This window comes from Rissa tridactyla, chromosome 5, assembly GCF_028500815.1.
Source record: "Rissa tridactyla isolate bRisTri1 chromosome 5, bRisTri1.patW.cur.20221130, whole genome shotgun sequence".
NCBI lineage: Eukaryota > Metazoa > Chordata > Aves > Charadriiformes > Laridae > Rissa > Rissa tridactyla.
In genome coordinates, this window is record NC_071470.1 from 31,677,835 (window position 1) to 31,695,566 (window position 17,732).

A 17,732-nucleotide genomic window follows, 5' to 3' on the forward strand; every position below is an offset into this window, starting at 1 on the left:
AATGCCTAAAATAAAGCATGAAACTGGATAAAAGCTGCCATCCGTAAGTTACTGTTATTGTCAGATAGCTTGTTTAAAGAGTTTAAGCATACACCAACAAATAAGTCACAACACTGCCAACAGTCTGACTACAGGCACCATGCTGTTGTGTTTGAATTCAGTTCTCACCTGCGCTCATTACAGGCCTCACAGTTGCATGCTATGTCTGAAGGAGAGGAATTGCTAAGATCTGCAGCAGGCACCGTCTGAGCACCAACAGTTATTCTTCCTCCTCCTACAGATTCCTGCTGTGATCCACTGTTTCCAAGAGGCATGTGCAAGAGGAAATCTTGGCTCTTAAAAGGAAAAAAAAAGAAACAGGTAGCCTTCAGTTTGTAAGGCAGAAGTCTGAAATGTTAACAGGTAGGCAAATATTAATGTGGCAATTCTTAGTGCTGAATATATTTTAGGAGGACACTCAACAATGCACAGAGAATTTACCTTCAAAAAGCCTAATAAATGCACGAGATGGATTCAGAAAAACAATGATATAAATATAGTTTAATTTCTAATAACCAAAGTATGTTAGTTATAATTATCACCTTTATGTACTCCAGCATAAACAATGAACTAAGCTAAAGGAAGGCTTGCATCATCCATGATTAATCATGAACTAGTAATATCTCTTCAGTCTCTATTTTGACAGTATGTTTGACTTCTGTAGTTTAATAACCCCTTCTAGCAAAAAGCATAAAATCTCCTTGTTTATAACAGACATACGGCTTCATAGTAACGGATGTTAGAAGGCTGCTGTCATTGGGAATGGATGCTATCTCCTGTGTACAGCGCTGCTCAGTACTAGCACATGACACAAACCTCTTTCCCAAGGCTGCTGGTATTTTTGGTCTCCCATTTCTCTCCCTTGTCTGTGCTCCATCCCCAATACATATCATGCTTCCCTCCTGCACCGTCCCCAGGTTGCCACCAGCCTTCTGTGGCACCAGGCAGAGACCTCTCCCACATTAGGAGCATTACTGAAGGGGATTTTTGTGCTTCACCCCAAATTCTAGAGCAGGATGCAGACACAGGTCAAAACAAACCTGCACACGTTTGCTGCCGACAGCACTATCAGCTCCTGGTGATGATGCTGAGGCAAACCAAGCTAGGTAATGAGAGCAACAGTAACCCCAATACAGGAGCATATAAACCACTTACACTCTGGCTTGCAGCAACTGCTAAGAGAATTTTTTAGCCCATTTGAGGTTTTTTCCCCAGCTGGTTTCTCTAATTTGACTAGCCACCTAATCCATTTAGTTGCTTTTTTAAGTCAAGCTTCCCAACTTGGAAAATCCCTTTGCTGTTTGCTTTTAAAAATTCCTCTTAAAATAAGATGACAGTTGTAAAATTAAAAAGATACCGTAAATTTTTCTTTTACCTGGAGTATCTATAACGTAACAAAATATTTAGGAAGCAAATCCTTGCACTTGTAGAGCACTTATTTTCTTTACTAGTTCATTAAACAGAGATTAAACATAGCAAAATTTTTGACTCAACTGAACAATAACACGTCGGTCTTGCTGTGCTTTGAACTCTCTAGGATGAGTTTACTACCAGTACAATTCTCTCAGATGTAATCTCTTTGGATTAATTTTACTAACCTTGTTAATAGCAAGAATATCAGTAAAGACTAGTTGTACACAAGTGATACATTCTAAAGTTTTCCTTACAAAAAACTACGTTAACTGTGCTTTTAACATGAGTTTAACAACATACGCTATACAAAGACAATCTTTCTTCACACTCATTTGTTTACTGAAATAAAAATCTGTATGTGCCCATGGGCATGTGCGCAGTCTGTTAGCTCTCTACAAGGAGATGTCGGCCGGAATCTATAGTGCTTCCAATTATCAGAAGTGTGCAGCTTCCCACATCAGTTGTGATGATTTGGTTCTGCTGTATAGCATAGTTTACTTCTAATGCGGTTTTCCCGGAGCTGTCAATGAACTTTTTCTTTCTGCTACACTGAGCACAGCTCTTACGTGAGGTTGAATTTTCATTTGAAAATATATTGTAACACTTAATTTAGAAAAGAATCACAACTTGAAATATTAGCACAATGTATTAAATTAGCGTTTGTTGTGCTACAACAAAGAATAAGAAATTGTTATATGCATACTATGCAAAGTTATGTTTCTTATTAAAACAAAATACAGGAAAGAAAAGACAGCAAAACTCAGACACACACAGGAAGGTGGCAGTGCAAGTGCAGTGACTCAAGAACACTACTGAAAGAACAAGGAAAATTCAAACAGTTTACCTCACAAAGGGGAGAACACACATATGAGCAGACAGAGAATAGGAAAAAAAGCGTAATGATTAAAGTTGCATTGGTAAGAGTAGAAGAAACAGAATTTAAGTAAAGGGGGAAAGGACAAAGTATGAGATCAAATAAATTAAAAGGGAAAAAAAGAACAGCAAGAAACAAATCCAAGCCTTGCTTTACTCAAAAATCTGAAACTCAGAATCCGAACTCCTTAGTTTTGGAACAACTCGCCTGTTCGGTTTAGCTTATAGGAAAACCAACTCAAAATCTCCTAAGATACTTTCTAAGCATTTACAGTTTATATGGTTCCAAAGCAAAAAGCAGCATTCAGCCCATAACAACATATCTTAGTCTATTGAATTGAAGCACTTCAACTTACCACAAGAGATTGCTCTATTGTAGCATGCCTCTCCTCCTTTTCGACTGTTCTTCGACAGTCTGGACACACCCACAGTGGAAGATGCAGCATATTGTTTGCTTTTGGAGATGTGGAAAGTGCTGTTTTGCTAGAATTTTTTATTCCGCTCTCTGAAAGCGAAGTATCTTTTCGTTCACTTCTACAAAGAAGACAATGCTCGCCAGTTGTATATGGTGCCCTTTGGCCCAAGCCAAAGGTAAACGGTGTCTACAAACAAATGTTTTGATAGATAACTGATTATTCACAGAATGCGTACCAGAAAAACTTCTTGTGAGATTTAAAAAAAGCAACCCACGTATTTTAATACTCACTATTAAATGATGAATATTTGGATTGTCCCAAGATCAAACTCATCAGTCTTAATACCCATGTCGCAAACAATTCTGATTATAAATACACTCCTATTTAAAAAGTAACATTTTTGGGAGCATGGACTACTGTCTTCTGCTATAAAATAATTCAGCCTAGATGCAATAATCTAGTAAGTAAAATAAAAAAGGGACAGTAAAATTTACTGTTGTTATTCTTGCACATAATAAGGAAAATAACTGCTCTTTGAAGTTCTGTGTCACCTCCTTTTTTAATACTAACCTAGACAAAGACACTTTCAGTTAAGCTCATTACAAAATAAAAGTTGAACTCAGTTTTAGCAACACCAATCAGTAGGGTCTTAAAATCCACTATTAGCTATTGAATACAGTAGACTTGGTAACTTATGAGGACAGAGGCGGTTCAAAACCTAATATGCTTCTGTGATGCGTAGAACCTAAGAACCTTCCTGAGATGCTACTGTGCATGAAATTATGGTTCAGCCACGAAATGCTGATTATTCACCAAGACTGATACTCAAAAAGATGGCAAGCTGCATAAGCCAAACAGAACCCAACCTCACAAGATGCAAGTGAAGTTCTAATGAATGGAAGAAAACATCTTGCACCAGCAGAATCACAGATTTGCCCGATTATATTACAGCTACTAGCTCTGCCTTAATTAGCAACATCTTCTTTGTAAGCCTCAAAATAGTTAAATTCTTTCTCAAAGGAAAGGCAAAATTGAAGTCATTCAAGTCTCCCTCTAGATACTGCTCCTACCTCAATACTAACAAAAATACTGCTTTAAAGATCTTGTAGGGCTGAACTGCACAAGTACGGGTGAAAAGTTCTTCAGGGTAAAGGACTAGTTCAAGCTATAATGCAATTCAATAACTCTCTTCTTGTCTTCACAGCAACAACACATCAATTCCCTGTTGCTGACATCTAAAGAAAAACAGCACAGCATTACGAACTCTGATTTTTGTATTCTTCGCATTTATAAAACTGACAGACTCAGTAATATGGAAAGACAAACTGAGATTTCTAGACATCAAAAAAAAGAGACACACTGAATTAATCTTCGTAAGTATCATCTTATCTTTCAGAAGTTGACAAGAAATTTAAGTTAAGAGATTTTCTAAGAACAGCTAATCTCTTTACTCATTGATGCCACTTCAAGAATTCACACCTAAGCTACTAAGGCAAGAAAAAGTCACAATTTCTCCAGGTGTCTGCTGCAGGTTTTCAGAAAACATTCTCTTGAAGGAAGACTCACTCTGCCTCCTGAAAGACTAGGACTGGCCATCCCTTTACTGCTTTTACAAGCACAAACAGATTGCTCAAGTTAGACATTACTCTTGGCTGACCTGCGCTCAACTGCAGATCTTATTAACGCCTAAAAACCTTGCACGCAGGAGGCCATAGCTGCCCACGTCCCCTTAGCCCTGAAAGTTTCCTTATTAAAATAAATTTTTTTGAAGCCAGATTAAGTCTCTGTTGGAATGATGATGACATCTTTACAGCTGTTGCAGACAAATCTTTATGAACATCATCTGCAGGACATCTTTCAACAAGTACAAAAAGCAGAGGACAAAAACGTAAAAGGTCAGAAGTTAAGACAACCTGACACTCTTTTGCAAAGGTAAGGGTCATGGCAAACATATTGCAGCCATGCTGCAAGGACTTCTTGAAGTTAAGACTTATGTGTGTAATCTGCTTAAAGTTGCACCATTATCATTAAAAAAGCCACGGCAGGTACAGCAGAAACAATAATCTTAATTCTGGCCAACTCATAGACTCAGTAAAACCTTAAAAATCTCCCCATCAGGCCTGTATTTACAACAGATTTCAAGTTCAAATCTGAGAAAGCACTTGGTTCTTAAAGCATGATGCAAATCAACTGCTAAGAATGAAAATTCCTAAGCAGTTTATTTCTAACAAAATTGACAGTTAGAACCTTGACAAAATCTAGACCATAAGCACCTCAGATTCCTGTTATGGCTTTGTCATACTAAAATGAAGCTATGAACTGCAGTTTCTTATTTATTTAAAAGATGAAAAATGAAGTCACTATTCATGCGACCATTTCAACAGCAGCAGTAAACTTTTCCTGAATTAGATGAGCTTGGAATTAGGTCACGTAATACATTTATATGTGTCTTCAGTGTAATCAGAGCAAAGTATACATTTTGAGAAAGGCAAGATATTTTTCCACTAGTCAAGCTTCAAAAAAAAAGTGTGATACATCTCTGCAAGAAAACACCCAGTCTCACTTTCTCTCTGAAAGATGTTCAGATATAACATTCATAAATGAAAGCTGGAAGTAGGACAAGCTGGAACAGAAATAACTGCATCTCTGCTATGTATTTAGATATATTTCCAAGAATAACTTTATTACCATAAAGCTGCATAGCTTTTTTTTATGTCTATGTCCAATTTCAAGATTATAACAATAAAATTTGACTTCAGAAATAGTAGCTTTCACTGCTTTTTAAAGCTTAAATGGTGAAGTCATCAGAAACTGACTTCAGTTACTTAAGTCCCAACCTCAAACAGAGATGTAGATCTTTTTGAAGAACTTTCTCTAGTATGTTTAATACTGCTTAAATAAGTAATTCTACTATCAAATATATATACCCACAAAATTTGCCTGCACATACCTGAGAAACACCTGTGAACTCTGATCCAACAGAACTGTCTGTAAACTGTGTACCATTTAGCGAAACCTGGAAAAAATTAATAGTACATTAGTTACAATAGTTCAGTTAATCCTAAAAGAAGATTAAAAAAATTAAACAACAAAACCTTCCCCTGTATCTGAGGGTTGATAATACAGCTTTTGAATCTTGAATGACTATTTGACTGCAGCGATGGAAGCCCCTTTTCTTTGTAATAAAAGTTCTACAGATGCAAAAGTTTACAATTTATGTATTTTAAACTTTTGCACTACAGCTGTTTTATTAGCAATACAACTCTGAGATGAAAGAATTGATACAGGAAAAAAGAAGAGTCATAAACAAAACTACATTTTTCCTTCTGTATTTGATTGTTTGCATTTAGCTTTTAAACTTCTATTGTGAATAGAGACAATTACCAAAGATTCTTGCCTTTTGAAAGAATACAATACTGCTTAGAAAAATATGCAGCGTTAACCAGGAAGACCCCTCCACAGCAAGCCTCCAAAATGGCATTCAGCTATTCTGCTGCAGCAGCCTTTCTCCTGCCCCAGGTTATAATTCATACAGAAACCTCTCAGCATTCTCTTCTATACCTTGTTTCTCCACAAGTGTTACAGAGACTACACCAGATATCAATGAAGTGCCTTTCACAAGCCCCAAGTGTTTTTATACAGCATTATTTGAGGACACTAAAACAAGAGTAAAGTGAAGACAGCATACAAATTCAAGTCAGTGACAATGAAGAGCCCTAGATCACACTGACTTGAAAAGGCATTTGATTTAAAAATTAAAAAATAAAAATGGGAAAGGGGAAATAAAGTCAGTCACTTATTTTATTCTTTATTTTCCCTCTGCTTGTGCACTGGGTTATCTCTTGAATTCCAGATAAAATATACCTCATGCCTCTGTTCGACCTTTCACGTGTTTTTGCTAAACTCTTTGCTCTCCAGTTTTCCATCTACTACTGGCTGATATTAAAGTTTCTAAGACTACTCTGACATCTGCAATAAAAAGCAGCCTGTTTAATGTAGAAACCCCTTCATCTTGTGTGTTGCATTTACGGAGTTCAGAAAAATATTTTTACCTTGCTACCAAACCAGAAACTCAAACTGGAGCCTCCTCCAGTACAATGGAGCGTCCTTCAGTTTTACACACCCACAGGATTACCAACTACTTGGTTTACAGAGCTAGTGAGATTATTGCAAAGTCATTGTCTTCAACCGGATTTTTCAAAGGCAAAGTAGAGGATAAAACATAATCTTCAAATCATTGCTAGAGTAAGACACAAATAAGAAGCCACAAAACCTCACTTATATATACTCTGTGCTAACTTTCAAGAATAGGTATTTGAGAAAAAACCCTCATATGCAAGTCAACCATCTCAGATCTAAAATCATGGGAGCAAAAATGCTGATCTGGAAGAAGTTCCCTATTTTTATTCAGCCACTTTGCGAAAAGCAGAAAAAAAGGTTTTTTGAATTAAAGAAAGTCTTCTTCACCAAGAAAAGAAATCCTACAGTACTGGAGGTCCACTGGTTATTGGCATGCTTTTGCATTCAATAACAAAGAAACCAGTGAGAAAGTTTAGTATTAAACTGTTATCTGCAGCTCAAAAAATATTTTTCTGAGAAAATTCAAGACAGACAAGTTTATCCAAAAACATGAACGATTAATTAAGGGAGTACATTTACGTTCTTCACATTCAAGACAGCGATAACAAGAAATGCATGAGCCATCACATTTAAACATGCAGATGCTGAGTGACCAAGCTGAAGGCAGTCAGAAATGTTACAGAAGCAAAGACAAACAGTGGGAGGTTTCTGTTACCCAATAAATGTCACAGGATGCCAAGATAAAATACTGAACATCAGGAGTGACTGCTTCATGGAACGAGTTGTCGTGCTACTAACAAAAGAAAAGGCATCTCTTGATCCTAAGCACTGTGCAGGTTACATTTCAAAATATTAGTGTAAAAACCCCAGAATTTAGTAGTAACCTAAATATCTGCAGGACAAACAAACATCAAGCAATTTAAAGAAAGGAATGAGACAAATAGGTGGAAACTTAAAGAGAATCATAAAAAATTAAGTGTCTGTAGGTAATGAGATTTAAGACATTTTATGTGAGGCTTAGAGCAAATACAAATATCACAAAAAGGACTTTAGCGGGGGTGAATAACGACATGACAGGCAAGGGAAAAAGATGGCTAAGTAGCATATTAGAGAAAACATTAGAAGAATCTTGTAGAAGTTGTCCAAACAGGGCTCAAACAATAGGAAGCTAAAAACTGAGAGAAAAAATACAATGAGACAGTCTTACAAATAATTAAAGGAAGTGAGGGCGGGGGGGGGAAGTGTAAAAACTACAACTAAATCCCTTTTTAAGGCACATGAGTGAGGAGTAGTAGGTAGTCTGTCAGGATCTCTAAGGCTAAAGTATGTAAACAGATGCATTAAAAAAATGCTCAAATAAGCTAAGGTCATGGCAGAAACACCAGATTTATTTTTTGCATCTTCATGCTCACTATGGAGGAGTTTAAAGATACTCTCCCAGTGAAAGACTTCTTTATGGAAAATGCATTAGAGGATCTGTTTCAAAGTAAAGGACTGCTAGAAAAAAAAGTATGGAGCAAATGGACAACTCAAAAATTAGCAAACCACCACAAGCAGGTGACATTCAGCCAAAAGTCCTAAAGAAGCTCAAGGACAGTATAGTTGCACTAATAATTCCAGTATGTTAATGCTTGCTTTATACTTCACCAGTACTAGATAAGCAGAAGATGATTTTTTTAAAAAAAAAATATTTATTTATTAATCTTTCAAAGGAGATCTATGAAACTGCAGTTATCCAAAGTCTGTAGCAAGAAAGTGCCCAAGATGACAAAGTTAACTAACAGCACTAAATTCTTCATGTTTTTAAAGAGACTGGAGAACAGCAGGAGGACCTTACAAGATCTAGTTACTGGGCCGTATGTTGACAGATATAATTCTGTGTGCAGATTTAAAGTATAAGTGACAAGCTAGACAGCTGTCACTTCTGGACAACCGAAATTTATATATATATATTTTTTTTAATTGAAGAAAAAACTTATTTTTTTACAGTCCTGAATATCTCTTTTAATGATTTTGAAGTTTTGTCTTTTAAAATCCTACTTTGTAAAGCTAAGTGCCAGAAGGGAGGCTGACACAGATCAGGAACATGGGAATCTCTGCATGCACTCTTCAACACAACTGAAAGTGGGGGGAGGTGGAAGAACCTACTTCTGTTCTTCCTTTCTATAAGAGTTATTTACAATGGAAAAGAAGTTACCGTTTTTCTTGCAAACTGCTGTCACACTAATTCACCCTCTCTAAAATTTTAATTTTCTGGAGAATAAGGCACACACTATCGTGGCACAGTGTAATTCATACCAGAAAGTATGAAGAGACTGAGAAACACAGCTTTAAAAATACTTCTTGATTTCACCTGAATGACCCTGAAGAACCAGTTGAGCAATTAGAACATAAACACTCAAAGACTGCCATAATTTGCCACCTTCAGAGGGCTGAGTGACATATTACTAGACAACACGCCCCCATCTTTCTTGCAGTTGATGCCTGGTGAAGTCACACAAACATCATAAAAGTGAGAGTGATGCAACGTCTCAGGAGAGCTCATTAAAAGAAAAGCACAGGAAGAAAATTTAGATTTGACTCATCATCACTGAACCCTAAACAGTTCAACAGAAATGTGATGCTCAAAAAAAACCATGCAGTATTTAATCAAATTTCTTCTGGGGGAAGACAGCTAGAAAATATTGCACTGATTTTCTCGCGTGCATTAGGGAAGATATAGACTAGAAAAAAGCCAATCCTACCAAGAGACAATTAAGGCTACAATTAAGGCCTAATATAACAAAGGTATTCCATACCACTTGAATTAATTCCCTTATTTTTATACAGGGAGGTGAAAAATTAAGTTTGTTGAAATATCTGAAACAACACATTCTCTCCGAGCATCTGAGTAATACTAAAGAAGCCTACTGCACTTAACCCTGGCTACCCCACCGAAAGCCATCAAGATGTCTTGTCTATGCCACTCGCTCTCCTGTCTACACTTTTTGTGCCAAAACCCATTTGCCACAGCTGTTCTGTGCTAAGCCTTCTCTCAGGTACTTCCAAGTCAGTGCGCACACTATGACATTGCTCTTCATCTTCACATTGCAGCTCTGCCTCCCTTCCCACTGCTGTCGCCCAACACCATTTGGGAGGCAGCAATCTCCAGTCGCACTCACTGGTGAGGACCTCCCTCCCTGCAGCCCAAATGAAGCTCTGACTTGGGTGCTCTCCAGTCGCAGGCTGAGCTGTTTCCCTCCTCTCCCAGGCACAGCTAAATCGGTCACAGAACTGCTGCTGGCAGATGAGTGGCGCTTACAAAATCCTAAGTGATTTTCAGATATGAAAAAAGATTTCTTTACACCTTCAGTTCAAGAGACAGGAAACTATCTGGTTTCAGTAAGTGAAAATTTAAGATCCTTCCTCCTTAATGCCTACCGATCTAAAGATAAGCCATTGTGGAAGTCAAATGCATAGTGAGGGGAAAGGATGATGATAAATGCATGAGAGAGAGGTTTAACAGTAGGTAGCAAACAAAATCTGATGCAGGACATCTCTGGACCAGTAAGACCTGGAAAGGCACATGGGAGGAGGATTATTCTACACATGCACTATAGTTCTCTTCTCGTACCAGGGACTGTCAGACAGGACAGCATGCTGGCCAGACTTCTAGCATGGCAAGGTTTTGGGGGTTGTTTGCTTTAAATCTTGCCCCTGGACGTTGTTGGTAGTGACCATAGTCTCTGGAGTAACAACAGCCTCTGAAGAAGGTATATTACAGCACTGAAGAGATATTTTAATGTAAAAGACAGCAGTAAACTATCAACACTTAACCCTTCCTTAATCCTTTTTTAAGTCCACATTATACCTAGTTAACATCTGGTACAGCCAGTTTTTCAGATGAAGATTAAACTGAAACAGATCTACTAGGCAGTGTCATCACTCTTGCCTACGTGATTTCATGTATTTCAACATTCAGATTATTTTTCATCTGCTGTACTTTAAGAAATCCATGAACATTTTTTAAGGCACTGGAAGTACCCATCCAAGAGACTAAGCAAAGTAGTATCCGGTTTCTCACAAAAAAGGTTGTCTTTCATTACATTCTGGACAGATCAGTTCCATGCACCACATGAAAGTGAGAACAAACTCATCCACCAAAATACTGTTAAGTTCTGCAAGATATCAACTACTGCAAAAGCAAGGCAAAACAAAGCATATGCCTAATAAAGCTGAACATCACCTGCAATACAAATAAACAGTGTATTCCATCATTTTTTCGTGGAAGTAGTTGTTGTTAAGGGTGGTCTAACACTGAAAGAAATGGTGCGGGGAGGTCTTGGAATCAGATGAATGATCACTCAGAACTATATTAGGGAATCCTCTCTGAGCGGATGACCACCTTCTACTGTAGCTGTGGGTGTATTTATTGACAATATCGACATGGCCAAGAAATGTAGAAGTGTCCTCTGACAGTGTGCCAGGGCAGCTGGGCTGGCCCAAGGTGACTCGTGGTCCCTGTCCATGGTCATGAAAGTCTGGCACCGAAGGGGCAGGTGAAGAGGAAACTTTTCTAATAGAAGGTAAGATAGAAGTCTAAAGATTTCTTATTTTTCATTGTTAAATAACCCCCAAAAGTACTACAGGTTTTGCAGTATGAGGACATGTCCTTTTAAGAAATGCATACTAAAATCGTATTTTAAAAAAGATTAAATGTAAGAGTTGTCTTCCTAGCACTGGAGTAAGGAGAATGCAAAATTAACATGCCCAACAACAGGCTGGAAAATAATCAGCAATACACAACATGCTTTTAGGTCCACTGGCACAGCAATGCTCAAGAAACTCAAGCAGCTATCAGAGTTTATTTTTTTTTTTTTTTTAAAGAAAAAACTTCTTTTGACACCATTTATACAAAATTTAATTCCAAAGAGCTTTTAAGCAGTAGTTTGGAAATTGTTGCCAATCAAACATTTACCAGTTTAAAGTTTGGAGGTTCCTACTTCCAAACATAGTAATAGTTTAGCATGATGCAGTAGTGAAACACACTTTGGGGGGGGCGGGGGATGTGTGTGTATATGAATAAAGACCTCCAAGTAGTTTTATTAACTGTAATGATAAAAGATGAACAAAATACCATAGTATACCCCCCACCCCACTCCCCGATTTAGAAGCAGGAGTGTTTTGCTTAAGAAATTGACATTACAAACATCTAAATTTTTTATGTGATAATCACACATCTCTAGTTCCGCTGAACAGAATGCAGTTATACTTAACACATTTACTTGCCAGAGTCTCAGTATTATAGGAGACATACTGACAGAAAACGTGAGTCTTGATTAGCTGTAAACATCACCGACAGGGAAAGCTGTGAAGATTTCCTACACAAAAAGATTCTTGTTTTCACTAAGGATGCCAAAGTACCAAATAGAAACCAGAGAAGGCAAAGACAAGGTGGTGATAACTAAAATTTAAATATTAAATTACGGCAGCTAACACTTGATCTGGCCAATTGATTAATTTTGCAGACTATTAATCCCTTTTATGAAGCATGCTATTTTGGGCATTAATACTTAAACTCCTAAGTTACCCCTTCCCAGCCCAGCCTGTGTTATTCCAGCGAAGTCCACACTCTTGAGATAGGAAAACTTCAATGAAGAAAAACACATCCATAACCAAGTCAGTGACACAAGAAGTCAATCCCTTGGTACTCCTTAAGAAAGCTACCAGACTACATGCAATATCAAAGAACCTTTAAACCTTTACATCAATTAACAGGGATATAGAAAAGTGAAGGCTGCAGAAGAACAAGCATTCCAAGGAGCATCACAAGGCTTTTGTGACTCTCTTGATATCCAAAATTTGAAATCAAAAAATCTGAATATTACTCTCAAATACAGATAAACTACCTTTTATATCTGAAATAATTAAGTAGCAGGAGAAAGAGAAGTTGCCAGAAGTTGAACAACAGCCAAGAGTAAAGTGTTAGTGAGAAACCTGGCAGAGCCTCAGGATGGCAGAAAGCACCACACGTCAATATAGTTAATGTGTCAACTCAACCCTTACTTATGCTGGTACCTAATACGCAGCACATTTATGTTCAATAGCTATCATAATTAACAGAAATCATTAATATCACACCAGAGAGCTCAGTCAAATGTTTAACCTTAACCTTCTGTGCTAAATAATAGCTAAATAAATAAGCTAAAACTCCACTCGACAGCCAAGGAGCTAAGCACAACGTGACTGCACACATCTCCCACCCCCCGGGTCACAGAGGACGTTTGTGGCAGCAGATTTGCTGCAGAAAACCATGTTAGCGGTGAGAAATACCAACGACGTACGATAACCAACAGCCTGTTACTAAAACTGATTTATGTACGATCTTGTGTGTATACATTTGGATAGGGCAGGTTGGAAATCTTGTGACTGTAGAGCACACCAGCCCATCATGTTACGCTCCCTCCATCATGCTTAACCAGTGGGAATGATATACTCAAGTGCTAACCACAGGAAATAACCTGTGAAGGGGGAAGGAGGAAGAGAGACAATGCTGGCACTAAGAAAAGATGATCCATCTAACTTGAGATTTCACACTTGTTTTGTTTGTAAAGACAAGCAAAAGATAGGAAAATGCCAAGCAGATAGCACTGGTGTTGCGCTCAATTACAAACTCAAATGCTTCTTCAAGGATCTAACAAGGCTTTTGTCAAGTAGGTCATTCATTTATCTCTCCAAAAGGTGAAGTATGATATTACTTCATATTAGGAACAACATATTAAGACAAAATCTATTAAAAGTTTTTAAGATATATTTGGCGTCATACTAATCCAAAATTAGGTACTCACTAAACAAGCATCTCTACAGAAAATTCTTGTAAGCAAAATGGTTTCTATCCCTTTTGACTTGTGCTACTGCTAAAATAGTTTGAGATCCACGTAAATCACTCTTTAACCAATATAACAAATAGGTTTCTTGTTTGTAGTTTTCCTCATTATTCACATACGATCAATAATATAAAACTTCGATAATTTTAGTGACACTTCTACTGCAATTTTCTTCTTTTTAATGCATTAACACTGACTTCCAGTGTTTTCTTTATTAAGTAAAATCACACCATTACAGAATTTGACTAACCTGCAAGACAGGTTCTCTGAAGGCTTCCCTTCTTCAACAAGTCATATTATTAAAAGTTACTACTTGGATTTAAGTAAACATAACACTGTATTTCCATAGCTTAGTAAAAGCTATTCCTAAAATAAATTGTTGATGTCAAATAAGCTGACAAACTGAGGGTGGGGATGCTTAATCTAGAAAGCCCAATCTATCTTCCATATAGAAAATGAAGCAAGCTTACTATGAGTGACTCAAAACATCAAAATTATTCTTCTCCCCACACCCCCAAGATGGCACAGCTTGATTTGCTTCCTTTCCAAGGGCGAAATCCCTTAGGACCTCTGATACTAAGTGAAAATGTCAAGAGAGTTTTCAACAGAAACTGAAACTATTTCAAAGGAAATACTTTTTCCAGTTGAAGCCTTTATTGTTACAAATGTTCAATCTAGGGAGAGGAATTACTAAAAGTGTAAGTCGCAGGCATATACTGGACTCGTTCAAAAAGACCAATACTTTCTGGTTTAGCAAGAGTTATGAGTCAAGACTGAGGCTGGGGGTGGGTGGGAAGGCTGTTCCTGTCTCACCCATTTTGGGAGATACCCTAAAACAGAACCAAGATGACAAGTCTCTACTACCTCCTGCTAAAATTCAAGTCTAAGTTACTTGTCCAACAAGACCTTGTGCCAAAGAATGTTTATAAAATGGAACTATTTACAGGCTCATCAAAGGTGTTGTACACAGCCTTGTTTTTCAACATAAGGTATAATATTAATAGTTGGAGAAAGTTAAAGGCATGTTTTGGGAAAGTACTGGTCGTGCACTGTTAGCATCTACCAGATTAAATACATAGATAACTTTTAAAAGTCAGTGCAAAAAGTATACGTAATCAAGGTTTTGTTTTGTTCTCAGTATGACCAGACACACACAAAAGCCTCAAAAAATAGAGCTGGGAGGAAGGAAGTCAGACTGCACTAAACAATGCAGGATAGGAAGAAAACCAGTCTTCCTTCTTGTTCTTTAAGGACTTGGGTCCTCTGAAAATAGGTAAAAGCAAGACTTCTGGAGGATTTACACAGAACTGATTACTTACCTGCTGCAACTTTTTTGGTCCTTTGGGTCCTCAGAGCCAAGATATAATTCTACTCCAGCGAGTAATCAGAATAAACTAAAGTCTAAACAGCCACTTAAATTCACAAACCACAAACCCATTAAATCTTGATTGACAAAAAGCTAGACTCAGAAACACAGGCGTCTTAAATGAAGTGAGCTACACTGCAAATAAAGGTGCCTGAAACTATCCCTGGAAAGTTTTTTTCAGTAATACCTCAAAAAGACAACTTTGAGGTAGTACTTTCAAAAGAACACAGATATTGTTATTCTGTAATAAGTTTTAAGGGAGCAACATCTATATTCTGTGCCCTTCCTCCCACACATTCTTCAATAGCACGCTCAATTTTTCTTTTAGCTGAATCAATCTAAAATACATCCTTCAGGAAATGAGCACCTGTTAGGAAATAAGGAGTTCAGAGGTTATAGTGCCACAATATGAAAATGTTAGCACACACAAAAAAAGCTATGATCTCTACAGGAACTAGGATGCATTCATAAACCAAAATTAAAAAGATGAAACTCTGATCTGTATCCCATTATAAGACAGAATGATCTACAATCACTTAACTTTTTAACTGGAAGTTAAAGCAAGATTATACTCAAGAGGTTTTTCATCTATTTTGTTTTATTAAACAAGGATAAATTACTTCCTTGGACCTTAATTTGAATGATGTAGACCTTAAACTGTTCATTCCATGAAACTTACAGATGGGTATATTCATTCCTACCTCGATCACTGCAATAAAATCCACCCTCCTTTTTTTTTTTTTAAAAAAAGAAGTCTGATGTGACAACTAATCACTATCAAATAATACCCTAAGAAAAAAAAACAATCATAACATAATACACAGTTGCTTTGTAGAATGAAGTGTCCAGACCTTACCAGAAGTCCTGCTGTGCTCTATAGACACTCTAAGCTCAATTCCACCACTAAAACCAAACCTACATAAGCTGTAATCAATAAAAATAAATAAGCTCTGCCTGGCACATGATCTCATGAAATTTGTATTAACACAGGGCAAAGACCTTCCTGAATTAATTCCTGTTTGGGTGGGTTTTTTTCCAGAGTGTATGATCTAGCATAATCCCTATTTAAAGACTGCAAGTAGAAAACCATCTAAACCAGATTTCATCTGGGATCAGAATCAATTAGCAAATTTCATTAGTTTTGTTTACTTTCCATCATCACTTTTATTCTATTACGTATTCAGATGCCTCTATCTGATGAGCCAGTTATTCCTTACTTTTTGAGGAACTGGAAAGAGTTAGAAAACAGGCCCTTGGAAGTCAGGGACACAGACAATTAGCATGACTCTTCCTACGAGGTAGCCGCAAGAACTAGTATTCAGGAAGAAATCCCTTCTGGATACTGTCCTGGTTCCGGCGGGGATAGGGTTAATTTTTCCTGGTATTCCATGCCATGTGAGCCATGCCCACCCTGAGCTGCCGCTGCCGGGGGAGGGGGCAGGAAGTCGCCGCTGGGAGCGGGCTGGGGCATCCCGCGTCCGGTCGGTGAGCGGCGGGGAGCGGCGGTCCCGTAATCGTGTTCGTATATTCCTCTATCCGTGTTACTGTTGTTGTTTGCCTGTTCCCTTTGCTGTTCTGTTAAACTGCCTTTGTCTCAACCCAAGAGTCTTGCCTTTTCTTCCGATTCTTCCTGTATTAGGAAGGCGTGAGCGAGCGGCACGTGGTTCTTTGTTGCCGTCTGAGGCTAAACCACGACAGTCCTTTTTGGCGCCCAACGTGGGGCTCGGAGGGTTGAGATAACGACAGAATCCAACTAGAACGTGGAAAAACGGTTTTGTTTTTTTCTTGTATGCATTTATTTTATTAGGTAAATAGGCACTGGTCATCATGTTGCTTGGTTTGTTCTCATGGCTGTGTTATATAAATTCCTATACGGCTTATGTACTCCCTGCAATGCTGTTTACCGTGTCTGGAAGAGGGATGAGGATTATCATTCTGCTGTCCTCTGCGATATCTGTTTATGATATGATAACATCACTGTTCAGACGGCTATTTTGGGGTGTTTATGTGGTGTTGCTGTCCTGTCCGTACATTGGACACCGTCTCTCAGAATTTATTAATAATTACACCCAGTCTGTGGGGGAAACAGAGTGGGGCACTTTCCCCAGCTCTTTTGCCTCCCTTTTCTCCTTCGGGTCAGGTATGACAACTTTTGAGAATTTTGAATATCCTTGGGATACTCAAACCAGCGTGTTCCTAGTGTTATGTCTCCTGAATACGTTCCAGGTCTTGTTTAGGGTTAAGCGACTATTTAAGACTACCACCCGGAGATCTGCTCCGAGGCTGGATAGTCAGGGGTGGCACGGCATGTGGGAGAGCATGGGCAGGTACCTAGAGAACTACTCACCTCCAATGGTCTGGGACTTCACCCCTGAACAATTACAGGACCCTGATAAAGTGGTAGAATATTTAAAGGGAAAATGCTGTGGCTATTCTAGAGAGGCACAACTCACTGCATTGTGCTGGGCCCTGGCCAGTATCTACCAGGCACTGCTCAGAATTATGCAGCACCCTCAGGGGGAAGAGATGGAAACCAGACCAGCAGCCACTGTGGCTACTGCAACCCCTGCGGCGGACACTGCGGCTACTGCAACCCCTGCGGCGGACACTGCCACTGAACCAGGGAACCAACCCGTGCCGGCATCAGTTGCCCCCATACAGAAGAAGTAGTACACAAAG

The 17,732-nt window shown here is 38.3% G+C and overlaps 1 protein-coding gene across 2 annotated transcripts in view; it reads right to left on the bottom strand.

Moving 5' to 3' along the window:
• FAM193A (family with sequence similarity 193 member A) overlaps positions 1-17,732 on the bottom strand; it is an 88,277-nt gene that overhangs the window by 44,454 nt on the left and 26,091 nt on the right. Inside the window, exons 2-4 of one of the 2 annotated variants that reach the window (XM_054201848.1) lie at positions 5,692-5,757; positions 2,682-2,927; positions 169-335 (exon numbers count right to left, since the gene is read on the bottom strand). In XM_054201848.1, coding sequence (XP_054057823.1) covers positions 169-335; positions 2,682-2,771 — 257 coding nt within the window. In that variant the 5' untranslated portion in view covers positions 2,772-2,927; positions 5,692-5,757. Of the gene's footprint in view, positions 1-168; positions 336-2,681; positions 2,928-5,691; positions 9,500-17,732 lie in introns of those variants that run through there. The other variant, XM_054201846.1, reaches the window with a different exon arrangement.